Source organism: Aotus nancymaae, unplaced genomic scaffold (genome assembly GCF_030222135.1).
Source record: "Aotus nancymaae isolate 86718 unplaced genomic scaffold, 86718_ANA_hifiasm-v0.15.2.pri h1tg000011l, whole genome shotgun sequence".
Lineage (NCBI taxonomy): Eukaryota > Metazoa > Chordata > Mammalia > Primates > Aotidae > Aotus > Aotus nancymaae.
Genome location: NW_026988422.1, coordinates 53,246,601 through 53,261,993, shown reverse-complemented (window position 1 = coordinate 53,261,993; position 15,393 = coordinate 53,246,601). Strand labels below are relative to the sequence as shown.

Genomic DNA, 15,393 nt, shown 5'->3' with positions numbered 1-15,393 from the left:
ACCATTCTCGTTTCTCTCCTCCCCACCTTTTTTTTTTTTTTTAGACACAGGGTCTTCCTCTGTCACGCAGGCTGAAGTACAGTGATACAATCACAGCTCATTGCAGTCTCAAATTCCTGGGCTCAAGCAATCCTCCCACCTTAGCCTCCCAAGTAACTGGGATTACAGGCACATGTCACTGTGCCCAGCTAATTTTTAAGATTTTTGTGGAGATGGGGTCTTGCTTTGTTGCCCGGGCTGGTCTTGAACTCCTGGGCTGAAGCAATCTTCCCATCTTGGCCTCCCAAATCGCTTGTGATTAGAGGCGTGAGTCAACATGCACAGTCTACTTTAAATTGAAATGACAAGAATCACAAGAAAAATGTCTTGGAGGCCAATGTGGCCAACTATGTAATACAGCTAGAGTCCGATACCATCCAGTGGTGCTACTTATTTGCTGTTTGGAATAAGGCACATGAATAAAACCATTTATTCCTAAATCAATTTTCCAAGATAAAATTTTATTTAAAAAAATAACTCTATGGAACAAAAAAATTACATATAGTAATACAAGATTAAAAACTGTTCTAGACAAAAAGCATTTTGTTTTGTTTTAAACTTAATCCCATAATTTTTTAAAACCATAATTTGGAAATAATTTTTAACCTTCAGGAAAGTTGTAAGAATAGCTAAAAAAATTCATATATCTTTTTCTCAGATGGACCTATTGACTAACATTTTGCCCCATTTGCTTCATCATTTATACTCATGCTCTCTGTACACACACACATTCTTTTTCTGTAACATTTAAAAGTTGTACACACACATCAATAACCCTTTATCCCCAGATATTTCAATGTGTATTTTCTAAGATAAAAGATATTCTCCTATATAATAACAGTATAGTTATGAATGTCGATATTTTTTCTAATTTTCTTGCATACTAGAATTTTGTCGTTTGCTCAATATTGTACTTCAGGGCCTATTTCCTTTCCAGGAAGGATCCAGTCTAGAATCACACATTTCACTTAGTTGTAACTCTTTAGCCTCTTTTAATCTGGAACATTTCCTCTCCCTTTGAGTTATAACATTGCCATTTTTGGATAATACATTCTCCTCCTTTCTTGTTTTTTTTAGTAATAAAAAACTTTTGTGTGTATGTCCTTAGACTATGGGTTCTTGGATGGAATGTTACAAAGGCAATCATGCTCCTCAGGGTATCACATCTAGAGGTGCAGGATATACATCTGCTGCTCACTGGGGGTGTTAATTTTGAATTATATCCTGGACATTGCCAACATTATCTCATGGATAGTTGGATTTTGTTATATTCCTCCAAAGCGTGATTTTTTTTGTTTGTTTTGCTTTAAGTAACTTAGTTGGATTAAAACTGCAAACTGTCTTCTGGGTTGCTGCTCAGTTTTCAGTTTCAGCCTCCTAAGTAGCTGGGACTACAAGCACAGGTCAACACATCCAGCTAACTTTTGTATTTTTTGTAGAAAGAAGGTTTTGCCACGTTGCCTAGGCTGCCTCAAACTCCTGGGTTCAAGCCATGCACCCACCTTGGCTTCCCAAAGTCCAGGGATTACAGGCGCGAGCCACTGCATCCAGCCCAGTTTAGTTCATAATTATCTTCAGTTGAGCTACCTGAAATCTGCCCATGCAAGCATGGTTCAGGGGTCAGCTAGAGACTGAGGCAGTTTATATACAGAATTTGGGGCTGAGTTTCTCTCCTTTCTAGGATTCTTCCTTCTTTTCAGTGCTGTGACTACTGAAACTCCTGAACTCTGTCCTCTGGCCCTTTAAGACAGAAAGGCTGAGTTTTCTATCAGAGTTTTACCTGTCCCACAGAGGGCTGATTACTAAAAGCAGTAAAAACAGGAAATGCACCCTGTTCCAAGTGTTGACTCCCCTCCAGAAGTTGCTTGCTTTGGGTCACTCTCCATTGTTTGTGGTTTTTTTGAATTCTGTCCAGTGTTATTACTTACCTGTGAGGAAGCTGATCTGAGAGCTTACTTGGCCATATCAAAAGCAGAATGCTGGTGACCTTAATTTTGACTATCTGATCAAGGTATCATCTGATCTCTTCATTTAGTTACTTCTTTCCCCTTGAAGTCAATAAGGAAATAAAAATTTGCCCCCTATATTTAACATTCATTGATGATACATGCCTGAGTCAACCTTTACTGAGGCTTGAAAAAATGAGTATTTTTCCAACTCCAGCACTCTCTCTATGTTTAACAATTGGCATTAAGCATTCTATGAGCAAGTGCCCTCTCTTCTTCTCTCTCCCTCTCTCTCTTTTTCTCTACACACGCACACACACACCCACCCCACAAATGGGTTCATGGATTCTCATTTTTCCTTTTTCTTTTTGAGACGGAGTTTTGTTCTTGTCTCCCAGGCTCGAGTGCAATGGCACAATCTCAACTCACTGCAACCTCCACCTCCCAGGTTCAAGCAATTCCCCTGCCTAAGCCTCCCCAGTAGTTAGGATTACAGGCATGTACCACTATACCCAGCTAATTTTTGTATTTTTAGTTAGAGATAGGATTTCACCATGTTGCCTAGGCTGGTCTCAAACTCCTGACCTCAAGTGATCCACCTGCCTCAGCCTGCCAAAGTGCTGGGATTACATGCACGAGCCACTGCGCCCAACTGGATTGCCATTTTTTTTTTAATGGTTTATGCTTTATTACTGTTCTTAATTATGTTGGTGCTCAACTTATCCCAGATGTGGCTGGTGGGAACCCTTTTAAGAGGGTTCCTACATCCTGTGACATGCTCCCATCTTCTTCCTTCCTTTGTTTTTTTCAGTACTGATTTGTTCCAAGCTCACTTGTACTTACCCTGCCCCTGTCCTGGAATCAGCCCTGATTCTTCTCTGAAGAGTCCTGGCATGCTCATGCTAGTGGGATGTCTTTATTTCTAGGCCCCATCTGCAGACAGAGCTGGCATGTATATATATGTACATATGTTTATACAAATATATATACATAAACAAATATATTTAGAAATCACGAGTCCAATACCTCCAATTCCAATCCATCCCTATAGGGGTTCTTTCTTGCCTTCCTCACTCCGTACTTGTGTGTTCCTTCTTCTACACTTAGAACCCTAGCTCCGCCAACATCAACACGTGGACCCATTTACTCAATCCTGTAGAACATCTAAAGCAGCTTCAGTACTGTTTTGCCCATTCCATTACAAAACAACGACAACGAGTTCAGTATGTATTTATAGTTTCTCTCCCAACTCCACCTAAGACTAAACATGTATAGTCAAATACTACATTCATAATTTACTTGAATTAGTTTTTTTTTAATCCCTTCAGTGTGATTTGAAATACAATTCATCTGTTTCCGTTAGTGCTCCCATCCTTATTGGTTTGATTCTATGTTTTAAATATGTAGAATATTCACATTTCCAAAAGTCAGAACTATACCAAAAAGGCATGCTCAGGGAAATATCATGTGCTCCCAAAACCCTTCTGCCCTCTCATATCCTCCAACCCACCCCATGCAGTTAATAAATGTCTTTGGTTTTCTAGCCAGTTCTTCTTGTGTTTCTTTTACAGTTGATCACTGAACAATGTGGAGGCTGGAGTGTTGACCCCCTACACAGTCAAAAATCCATATAGAACTTTTGCCTCCCCAAAAACTTAACTACTAATAGCCTACTGTTGATCAGAAGTCTTAATGATAACAAAGTCGATTAACACATATTTTATTTGTTATATGTAGTAATACTGTATTTTTACAATAAAGTAAGCTAAAGAAAATGATATTTAAAAATTGTAAGAAAGAGAAAATATATTTACTATTAAGTGGAAGTAGATCATCATAAAGGTTTTCATCCTCATCATCTTCACACTGAGTAGGCTGAGGAGGAGGAGGAGTGGGAGGAGGAAGAGAAGGGGTCGGTCTTGCTGTCTCAGGGGTGGCAGAGGTGGAAGAGGTGAAGGAAGGGGAGGTAGGAGAGGCAGGGACACTTGGTGTAACTTTTACTGAAAGAAAATCCGTGTATAAATGGATCCACATAGTTTAAACCCATATTGTTCAAGGGTCAACTGTATGTTTTTCTTATTTCCCCTTCTTTCTTATATAAAACATAGTATATGCTAATGATCATTACATTTTTTGCTTTTTTTTTTCATTTAACAATATCTCCTGGAAATCTCTCCCTATTAGTTCACAGATATCTCAATCTTTATTCTTTTATTTTTTTTTTTAGAGCAACAGGGTTTCACACTGTCACCCAAGCTGGAGTGCAATTATGATAGCTCACTGTAGCCTTGAACTCCAGTTTCAAGTAATCATCCCACCTCAGCCTCTCAAAATGCTGGGATTAAAGGGTGAGCCACTGTACCCTGCCTGAATCTTTATTCTTCTCTACAGCTACATGGTACTCCATTATGTTACATACCATAGTTCATTCAGCCAATCTCCACGACATTTAAGTATTTTCCAATGATAAATAATGCTGCATTGAATAATCTTGTGCATATGTATTTTCATATTGGAGCTGTATTCAAGAAAATCCCTAGAAGTGGGATTTTTGGTCAAAGGGTAAATAGATGTAGTTTTGTTAGATAGTGCCAAATTTCTCTCCATAGGTATTGTATCATTTTGCATTGCCACCCACAGTATGAGTGCCTATTCTATCACAGCTTTGCCAATCGGTTGTATTGTTAAGCTTCTGAAGTTTTGCCTGACAGGTAAGAAATGGTATCTCAGCATAGCTTTGATTTGCATTCAAGTGAAACTGAACATCTTTTCATATGTTTAAGGGACATTTTAATATCTTATTGTGATTATCTATTTGTGTCTTTTGCCTGCTTTTCTGCAGATTTTTCTATTGACCAAAGATTCTTAGCTAGGGGTCTACTGAGGTGAAAACAGGTAGAATTCAGAGGATGTCTGTGACTTTAACTCGAAAAAAAATGCATTTTTATTTTTACTAACCTCTAACTGAAATTTAGCATTTCCTTTATCTTTCTCTTTTTTGAGATAGGATCTTGTTCTCTTGTTCAGGCTGAACTGAATGATCAGTTCATGAGGTTCATGGCTCAATGTAGCCTCAAACTCCTGGGCTCAAGTGATCTTCCCACCTAAGCCTCCTGAGTAGCTGGGACTACAGGCATGCATCATCATTCCTGGCTAATTTATTTTTTTGTAGAGATGGGGTCTCACTATATCTCCCAGGCTGGTCTTGAACTTGAAGGTCTCAAATGATCCTTTCCCCTCCACCTCTCAAAGTGCTGGGATTACAGGCATGAGCTACCACACCTGGCTGCATTTCCTTTACTTTTATTATCATTACTATTTTTGAGACAGGGTCTCACTCTGTCACCCAGACTGGAGTGCAGTGGCATGATCCTGGCTCACTGCAGCCTCAACCTCCTGGGCTCAAGTGTTCCTCCCATCTTAGTCCCCCTAGTATCGGGGACTACAGGTGTACACCACCATGCTCAGCTAATTTTTGTATTTTTTTGTAGAGATGGGGTTTTGCCATGTTGCCTAGGCTGGTGTCAAACTCCTGAACTCAAAAAGATCTACCCGTCTTGGCCTCTCAAAATGCTAGGATTACAGGTCTTTGTCACTGTGACCAGCCCGGCATTTCATTTAATTATAAATGTAGAAAATACATTCATAATTATTTCATATAATTAGTGTCATATCATAAGTAATATGATATGCACTATCTATACTTTACTGCCAGTAGAAATCAGACTAATCAGACAATTTTATGATTGTAGAATATCTATAAATTATTGTTTTCACTCATCACTACTTTAAGGACTTACAGAACTGCTACCACATTGCATGATTACAGCGTTTCTGTCTGCAGACGCTCGCTTATGTGATGGAGTTGGGCAACTATCAAGCAGCTCTGCATCTAACAGTCACTCAGCCACCAAATAGAGATAGTCACAGGGCTCTCGCATTGGGGACCAAGATATTTATGCTGCTTTCCAATACTTCCTATCTGCAAAATTCCCTGCTGACATATCTGAAAAAAGATATCTATGAATCAATCCTTGGAGAAGTTCTATAACTCCCAAATTTATTTCTATTACCAGGGGATCAAAGTGTAACAAGTATCAGAATCCTTTTTATTAATATAAATCATATAAAAATGTTGACTTAGCCAAAGATGAATTCATTGATCTTAAAACAGTTACTATGACTGGAGTTAAATTTGAAAAGTCTTGGAGAATTCTAGTTGTCCTTTAGAGAAGCTTCTGATTCCTTAAAAAGCAAGCTACAAATGTGTTTAAGTACATTTGTAAGAAAATATCGTTGTAAATCAAGATTTTCTATACCAGTAACCATCAAAACAAAAACTCAGAATCAACTAGATGTTCAACCTGACATACATGTTGCCTTCTTACAGACTACCTCATAATTTAATGTTCTTAAGCCAAGCATAGTACTATGTAAAAGCTAGCATACTAATGTACTAGAAAATAAAATTCAACTCTAACTTGCTTAGGATTTAAATGTATTATTTCATTATTTAATGCACTGATAAAGACATACATTACTATATCACAAATTTGTTCTGTTTTAGTAACCATATTTCAACATAGGTGGCTTTTTCTGTAATCCTATGTACTATGTTTTGTATATTTAAAAACAATATTCCAATAAAAGGTCCACAGTCTTTAGACTGCCTAAGGGCTCCACAGCAAAAAACTAAGTTAAGAACTTCTGCCCTAGACTCTCAACCAAATGTGACAGCTTTAAGACAAGCAAAGTAATAAACTACTAAAAACTTCCTTGTGCCACATGCCACAACTCAGTGTCTCTCCCCACTTAGTTAAATGTTAACTAGAATCTGAGAAGACAAAGAGTTTTAGCACTAAATATAGCCACTGATACAGACTGAAATATTTGATCATTTGTAACTTTCTAAACTGCAAATTTATTGCACTATCCAGAAAGCCTTGGAGCCACTCACCGTCAGTAGAATGCACATGGGAGTTACCAATCTGGTCCACCAGCAACATGAAAACGAAGCCCAGTACGAGGGAAACACCAATGTAGGCATGTAGCTGTGTGTGGTCGTGGCTGTGCTCATGTTCATGGACAACTGACATTTCTGCTGCTTTGTCTGATGCAATCACATTATGTGTTTCACTTGCTTCATGGTGTTTTCCTAGAGCAGAATAAACCATAAAGAGAAAAAATGTTTTTCCCCTAAAACCATTTTCATGAAGAAGTTTCCATTCTTTGTATTTCAAGCTCTACTTACTTTACTGTAAAGACATCCACTTTCTATATTGTAATCCAGCCAATCATTACTCCTTCAACTTAAAGTTCATGGTGAAAAAATTCCCAAATGTCTTCTGCCTTTGGCATGCAGACCTTCTGACTGCCTATTATTCTCAAAACCTGGGAAGTGGAAGCAAATCACCATGCAAGAAAGCAATCATATTCCCAAAGGGACACCATCCCTAAATCTTCCTGTCTGAGAAATTCATGCCAATCTCATCAGAAACTACACTGTTTTATTCTGATGAAAACAGGCAAAGGAAAAGCAGTAACAACAAAAATAATTACAAACAAATTCATCTAGTTTATACCTAGGTTGATACAAACATTTCAAATAAGGAACAAATTGAGTAGAAAATTTTTAGCTTTATAAAGTATCAGCAGACAATCACCAGCAAGAAACCAAAAGGACAGAGCAGTTTAAGAGGCACATCCTTCAATCTAAATTCACTTCTAGAAATATGGAGGTTGAGAGACTCTGGATTGCAGTAAATGACACCTGGCCAGTTGAAAATCCCAGTTTACAGTAACATATTTTCATTTAAAACATAAATGCTTCAAGGCCAAAATGCTTATCTTTGCTGTATTTAAAAAATAGAGAATAACATACTAGATATTTATAATTTATAATCAGATTCAGCAGTTTAACCTTTTTTTAAAAAATTGAGATCTCATCGTTCACCCAGGCTGGAGTGCAGCAGTGGCGCAATCATGGCTCACTGCACCCTCAACCTCCCGGACTCAAGCAATCCTCCTACCTCAGCCTCCCAAGTAACTGGGAAACCACAGGCAAGTACCACAATAATCAGCTAATTCAAAATTTTTCTGTAGAAACAGGGTCTCCCTATGTTGTCTAACTGGTCTTGAAATCTGGGCCTCAAGTGATCCTCCTACCTCAACTTCCCAAAGTGGTGGGATTACAGGTATGAACCACCATGCCCAGTCTATAGACCTTGTCTCTTAAAAACAAAAACAAAACAGGCTGGGCGTGGTGGCTCATACCTGTAATCTCAACACTTTGGGAGGCCAAGATGGACGGATCACGAGGTCAGAAGATTGAGACCATCATCCTGGCCAACATGGTGAAATCCCGTCTCTACTAAAAATACAAAAATTAGCTGGGTGTGTGGTGGCGCGTGCCTGTAATCCCAGCTACTCATGAGGCCGAGGCAGGAGAATCGCCTGAATCAGGGAGTTGGAGGTTGCAGTAAGCCAAGATCGTGCCACTGCCCTCCAGCCTGGTGACAGAGCGAGGATCTGTCTCAAACAAAACAAAACAAAACAGTTTCACAAAATAATATCCAACCCTACAATAGTTACAATACACTCTTCTATTTCTTTCTTTCTTTCCCTCTCTTTTTGAGACAGGGCACAGCCCTGTCACCCAGACTGGACTACAGTGGTGCAATCTCAGTTCACAGCAACCTCCATCTCCTGGACTCAAGTCATCCTCCCACCTCAGTCTTCCAAGAAGCTGGGACCACAGACACAAGCTACCAAGTCCTGCTAATTTTTATATTGATTTTGTGGAGATGAGGTTTTGCCTTATTGCCCAGGCTGGTCTCAAACTTTTGAGCTCAAGTGATCTACCCACCTTGGCCTCCCAAAGTGCTGGGATTATAAGGATGAGCCACTGTGCCTGGAACTATTCTTTTCTTTTTGAGACAGTCTTGCTCTGTACCCAGGCTGGAGTACAGTGGCATGATCTCAGCTCACTGCAACCTCTGCCTCCAGGGTTCAAGTGATTCTCATGCTTCAGCCTCCTGAGTAGCTGGGTTTACAGATACACTACATAGTGAATTCTTGCGAGATCTGACGGTTTTACAAGGGGCTCTTCCCCTCTTCACTTGGCACTTCTCCTTCTCACTGCCTTGTGAAGAAGGTAGCTTGCTTTCCCTTTGTCTTCCACCATGATTGTAAGTTTCCTGAGGCCTCCTCAGCCATGCTGAACTGTGAGTCAATTAAACATCTTTATAAATTTCTAACCTTTATAAATTACCCAGTCTTGGGCATTTCGTTAGAGCAGCATGAAAATGGACTAATACACTGGGCATGGTGGTGCACACTTGTAGCTTTAGCTATTTGGGAGATGAGGTTGGAGGACTGCTGGAGCCCAGGAGTTGGAGGCTGCAGTGAGCTATGATTCTATGATTGTGCCCCTGTATTCCAGCCTAGGCAACAGAGAGAGAGACCTTGTCTCTGGAAAATAAATAAATAAATAAATAAAATAAATCATTATATAAAAGAAACCTGCAACTTATATGTTTATTGCAGCACTATTCACAATAGAAAACTAAGTGTCTATCAACGGATGAATGGATAAAGAAAACGTGGTAGATAAATATAGTGGAATATTATGCAGCCATAAAAATACATGAAATCATGTTTTTTTGCTGCAGTGCAGATGAAACTGGAGGTGATCTTAAGTAAAACAACTCAGAAAGAGAAAGCCAAATACTGCATGTTCTCACTTACAAGTGAGACCTAAATAATGTGTACACATGGACACAGTGTATGGAATAGTAGACTTTGGAGACTTGGAAGCATGGGTGGGAGGAGGGTGAGGAATGAGAAATTACTTAATGGGTACAAGGTACATTATTTGGGTGATGATTTCACTAAAAGCCTAGATCTTACCACTACCCAATATATCCATGTAACAAAACTGCACTTGTACCCCTTAAATTTACACCAATTAAAATGAAGAATCTTAAAGGGCTCTATTTTTATGAATAAATGTGAGGGCAAGAGTTAATAAGAGCAGATTAACCCACCTCTATTCATTTATTCATTTTCCCAGATTTATTATCTGGAAAATCTTAAAGATTGGATAATATTCCATTCTGTGTGTGCATGCATGTGTATTACAATTTATCCATGCATTCACTGACAGACAGACACACTGATTTCATATCTTGGTTCTCCTAAATACTGCTATAGTGAACATAAGAGCAGAGATATTGCTTTGAGATACTGACTGCATTTGTCTTGGATATATACCCAGAAGTGGGATTGTTGGATCATAGGTATTTATATTTTGAATTTTCTGAGGAATCCCCATACTGTTTTCTATAATGGCTGTTTTACATTTCCACCAACAGGGTACAAGGCATCCTTCTTTTCCACATCCTTGCTCAGAGCTATCCTTTGTCTTTTTGATGACAGCCATTTTAACGGGTGTGAGGTGATATCTCACTGTGTTTTTGATTTGCATTTCCCTGATGATTAGTGATGCTGAGTGTTTTTTCATATACCTGTTGGCCATTTGTATATCTTCGTTTGAGCAATGTCTATTCAGGTCCTTTGCCCATTTTTAATGTCTATTCAGGTCCTTTGAGTTGTTTTCTTGCTATTGAATTGCTTGAGTTCCTTTATATCTTGGATATTAAACCCTTACCAGATATATGGTTTAAAATATTTTCTCCCATTCCGTTGGTTGTCTCTTTACTCCGCTGATTGTTTCCTTTGCTGTGCAGAAGCTTTCTAGTTTGACAGAATCCTATTTGTCTATTTTTGCTTTAGTTGCCTGTGATTTGGGGGTCATATCCAAAACATCATTACCCAGAACAATGTTAAGAAGCTTTCCCTTACATTTTCTTCTAATAGTCTTACATTTAAGACCTGAAACTGTACGTTTAAGTCTTTAATCCATTTTAAGTTCAATTTTGTATATTGTATAAGATAAGGGTCCAGTTTTATTCTTCTGCATGTGGAAAGCAGTTTTCCCAAAACCATTTATGAAGAAACTACCCTTTCTCACTATGTGTTCCTAGTACCTTTGTCTACTATCATTTGACTATAAACAAAAGGATTTATTTCTGGGGTCTCTTTTCTGTTGTATTGGTCTACATATTTATTTTATCCCAATACCATACTATTTTGATTACTATGGCTTTGTAGTATATTTAGAAATCAGGTAGTAGTATGCCTCCAGTTTTGTTCTTCTGGTTCAAGACTGCTTTGGCTTCAGGACCTTCCATGGTTGCATATGAATTTTAGAATTGTTGTTTCTATTAAGGTTTATTTGGCTTACAGTTCTGCAGGCTGTCCAAGAAGCATGAATCTGAGGATCTCAGGAAGCTTCCAATCATAGCAGAAGGGGAAGAGGAGTCAGCATGTCACATGGCGAGAGAGGGGAGAGGTGCCATGCTCTTTTAAACAACCAGTTCTCCTGTGAACTAATAGAGGGAGAACTTACTCATTAGCAAGGGGACAGCACCAATACATGCATGAGGGATCCACCCTCATGACCCAAACACCTCCCACAGGCTCCGCCTCCAACACTGGGATCAAGTTTCAACATGAGATGTGGAGGGGACAAATATCCAAACCATAGCAAATGCCACTGGAATTGTGATGGGGTTGCATTAAATCTGTAGATCACTTTGGGTAGTATGGATATTTTAACAATATTAATTCTTCCAATTCATGAACATAGAATATCTTATTTATATCTTCTCTAATTTCCTTAATCAATGTTTTATAGTTTTCAGCATATAGATTTTTACCTTCTTGGTTAAATTTATGCCTAAGTATTTTATTTTCTGATCCATTATGAATGAAATTGTTTTCATAGTTTCTTTTTCAAACAGTTCATTGTTAGTATACAGAAATGCAACTGATTTTTGTATGCTGATTTTATATCCTGCAACTTCACTGCATTTGTTTATTAGTTCTAATGATTTTTTGGATGAGTCTTCAGGTATTTTCATATATAAGATCATCTCATCTAAAAAGAGACAACTTTACTTCTTCCTTTCCAATCTGAATGCCTTCTTTTTTGTTTGCCTGACTGTTCTGGCTAAGGCCCCCTACATTTTATTTAAATGTAGAGCCAAGTGACAAAAAAAGCCACAGATAATCACACCTCTACAAAGAATCTGATACATGGCATTCCTACAGAAGTGATAAAAATGAGTGGCATAATCTATATTGAGCCATCCCTGACAACAGCAGTTTTGACAATATATCATATTTCTATTTTCATCTTTGACCTAAAAGTCTACCTTCCTAAACATACCAATTCTAATAGTCCAAAGAATTTTGATGGTTTCAAATTTTGGCTCAACCATAAAGTGCTGCATTACCCAATAATCCTTGAAGTTGTTAAAACTTGTTTCTATAGACAGTTTTTTTTTCACATGAAAGATGACAATCATCTAATTCCAGTGATTCTAGAGCTATAATTACAGACAAGAGGTTCCTTTTTATGTTAATCAGTATTTAACAATGCTTATTAAAGCATCAGAGGAATTAGTTAAGATGATATACTGAGTTCTGAAAGCAATATATTTCATAATTGAAAGGTCCACAGAAGAATAAAACCATAGGCTGTAGTAACAAATATACAAACTTCTTTCTTGAAGTATGAAGAAAAGTTGGTTTGTTCTACAATAAAGAAAGATGGAGGCGGGTGGCGGGGGGCATGGTGGCTCATGCCTATAATCCCAGCACTTCAGGAAACCAAGGAGGGCGGATCACGAGGTCAGGAGTTCAATACTAACCTGGCCAATATGGTGAAACCCCGTCTCTACCAAAAATTAAAAATTTAGCTGGGCATGGTAGCATGTGCCTGTAGTCCCAGATGCTTGGGAGGCTGAGGCATGACAATCACTTGAACCTGGGAGGTGAAGGCTGCAGTGAGCTGAGACTGTATCACTGCACCCAGCCTGGGTGACAGAGCAAGACCCTGCCTCGAAGGAAAGAAAAAAAGAAGAGAAGAAAAGAATAAAGATCTCAAATCAATGAGCTTCACCTAAAGAAACTTTAAAAACTAGATGGAAATAAATCAATTATTTGAAAGACAGAAACTTCCAAAACATACTCAAGAAGAACTAGGTAACTTGAACAGTCTTATATGTATCTATTTAAAAAACTGAATTCATAGTTAAAAACCTTCCAACATAGAAAACTCCAGGCCAATATGGCAAATTCACAAGTAAATTCTAACAAATATTTAAGGAAGAAATATTATTGATGTTATACATTCTCTTCTAGGATATAAAAAAGAAGGGAACACTTCCCAAATCTAAGAGGCCAGCATTGCCCTAATAAAACCATACACAGACATTGTAAGAAAGGAAAACCACAGGGCAACATTCTTCATAAACCGCAACGCAAAAATCCTTAATAAAATAGTAGTAAATTGAATCCAGCAGCAACTAAAAAGAATTATATATAATAACTAGGAGGTGGGTATATGCAAGTCTAGTTCAACATTTGAAAATCAATCACTGCAATTTACTCCATTAACAGACTAAAAAAAGCATCTGATGAAATTCAACATCCATTCAAGATAAACACTCTCAGCACACTAGGAACAGAATAGAACTTCCTTATAACATTAAAGTGGCCATACTGCCCAAAGCCATCTATAGATTCAATGTTATTCCTATCAAATTACCAACATCATTTTTTACAGAACTAAAAAAATTATTCTAAAATTCATATGGACCCAAAAAACAGACTGAATAGCCAAAGCACTCCTAAGCAAAAAGGACAAAGCCAAACGCAACACATTACCTGACTTCAAACTACATTATAAGACTACAGTAACCAAAACAGTGTGGTCCTGGTAGAAAAACAGACACATAGACCAATGGAACAGAACAAAGAACTCAGAAAAAAAGCCATACACTGATAGCCATCTGATTTTCAACAAAGTCACCATGGAGGACTCCCTAGTCAATAAACGGTGCTGGGATAGTTGGCTAGCCATATGCAGAGGAATGAAACTGGACCCCTACCTTTTACCAAATACAAAAACTAACTCAAGGTGGATTAAAGATTTAAATGTAAGACCTCAAACTAGAAGAATCCTAGAAGAAAACCTAGGAAACCACTCTGGACATCAGCCTTAGGAAAGAATTTATGACTAACTCCTCAAAAGCAATTGCAATAAAAACAAAAATTGACAAGTAAGACCTAATAAAACTAAATAGCTTCTGCACAGCAAACTACCAACAGAAAAAACAGAATGGGAGGAATTATTCACAAACTACGCATCTGACAAAGGTTTAGTATCCATAATCTATGAGGAACTTAAAAAATAAACAAGCAAAAGACAACCACATTAAAAAATAGGCAAAAGACATGAACAGACACTTCTCAAAAAGACATACAAACTGCCAACAAACATGAAAAACTGCTCCAAATCGCTAACCAGCAGAGAAACGCAAATCAAAACCACAATGAGATATCATCTTATACCAATCAAAATGGATATTGTTAAAAAGTCAAAAAACAACATGCTGGCAAGGAAGGGAACAGTTATACATGGTTAGTGGGAATGTAAATTAGTTCAGTCACTATGGAAAGCAGTTTTGGAGATTTCTCGAAGAATTTAAAACAGAGCTAACATTCAACCCTGCAATCCCATTACTGAGTATATATCCAAAAGAAAAAAAATCACTGTACCAAAAAGAAACACATACTCTTATGTTCATCACAGTACTATTCTCGATAGCAAAGACATAGAATCAACCTAGTTGCCTATCAACGATAGACTGGATAAAGAAAATGTGGTACATATACACCATAGAATACCATTCAGCCATATAAAGAATGAAATCATGTCCTTCGCAGCAAGGTAGATGAAGCTGGAGGCTATTATCCTAAGTAAATTAAGGCAGGAACAGAAAACCAAACACCATATGTTCTCACTTCTAAGTGGGAGCTAAACATCAGGTACTCATGGACATAAAGACGGCAATAATAGAAACTGGGGACTACTAGTGGGAAGGAAAGAAGGAAGGTAAAAGGTAATAAACTATTGGTATGCTCAGTACCTGGGTGATGAGATCATTGTACCCCTATCCTCAGCATCATGAAATAGAGCCAGGTAACAAACCTGGACATGTACCCCCTGAATCTAAAATAAAAGTTGGGAAAAAAAGAGATAAAGGGAATCCATAAAAAACCTGTATCTAACCTCATATTTAATGGTGAAAGACTGTAAGTAAGGCAAGAATGCTCATTTTCATTCCTAATCGGTCTCAGAATGGATGGTCTAGTTAGGGCAACAAGGAAGGGAAAAAAAGGCAGATAGGAAAGGAAAAGGTTAAGCTGTCCCTATTTGTAGACAACATAAATATTTATGTAGCAAGTCCCAAGAAATCTACAAAAAAGCACCTATGCG

At 38.0% G+C, this 15,393-nt stretch overlaps 1 protein-coding gene across 3 annotated transcripts in view; it reads right to left on the bottom strand.

Annotated features, from left to right (window-relative positions):
* The window catches only part of SLC39A9 (solute carrier family 39 member 9), a 58,429-nt gene that overhangs the window by 12,742 nt on the left and 30,294 nt on the right, over positions 1–15,393 (bottom strand). For 2 of the 3 annotated variants that reach the window (XM_012438127.2, XM_012438126.2), the window contains exon 3: positions 6,943–7,140. In XM_012438127.2, the coding sequence (XP_012293550.1) occupies positions 6,943–7,081 (139 nt within the window). In that variant the 5' untranslated portion in view covers positions 7,082–7,140. Of the gene's footprint in view, positions 1–6,942; positions 7,141–7,236; positions 7,435–15,393 lie in introns of those variants that run through there. The other variant, XM_064374984.1, reaches the window with a different exon arrangement.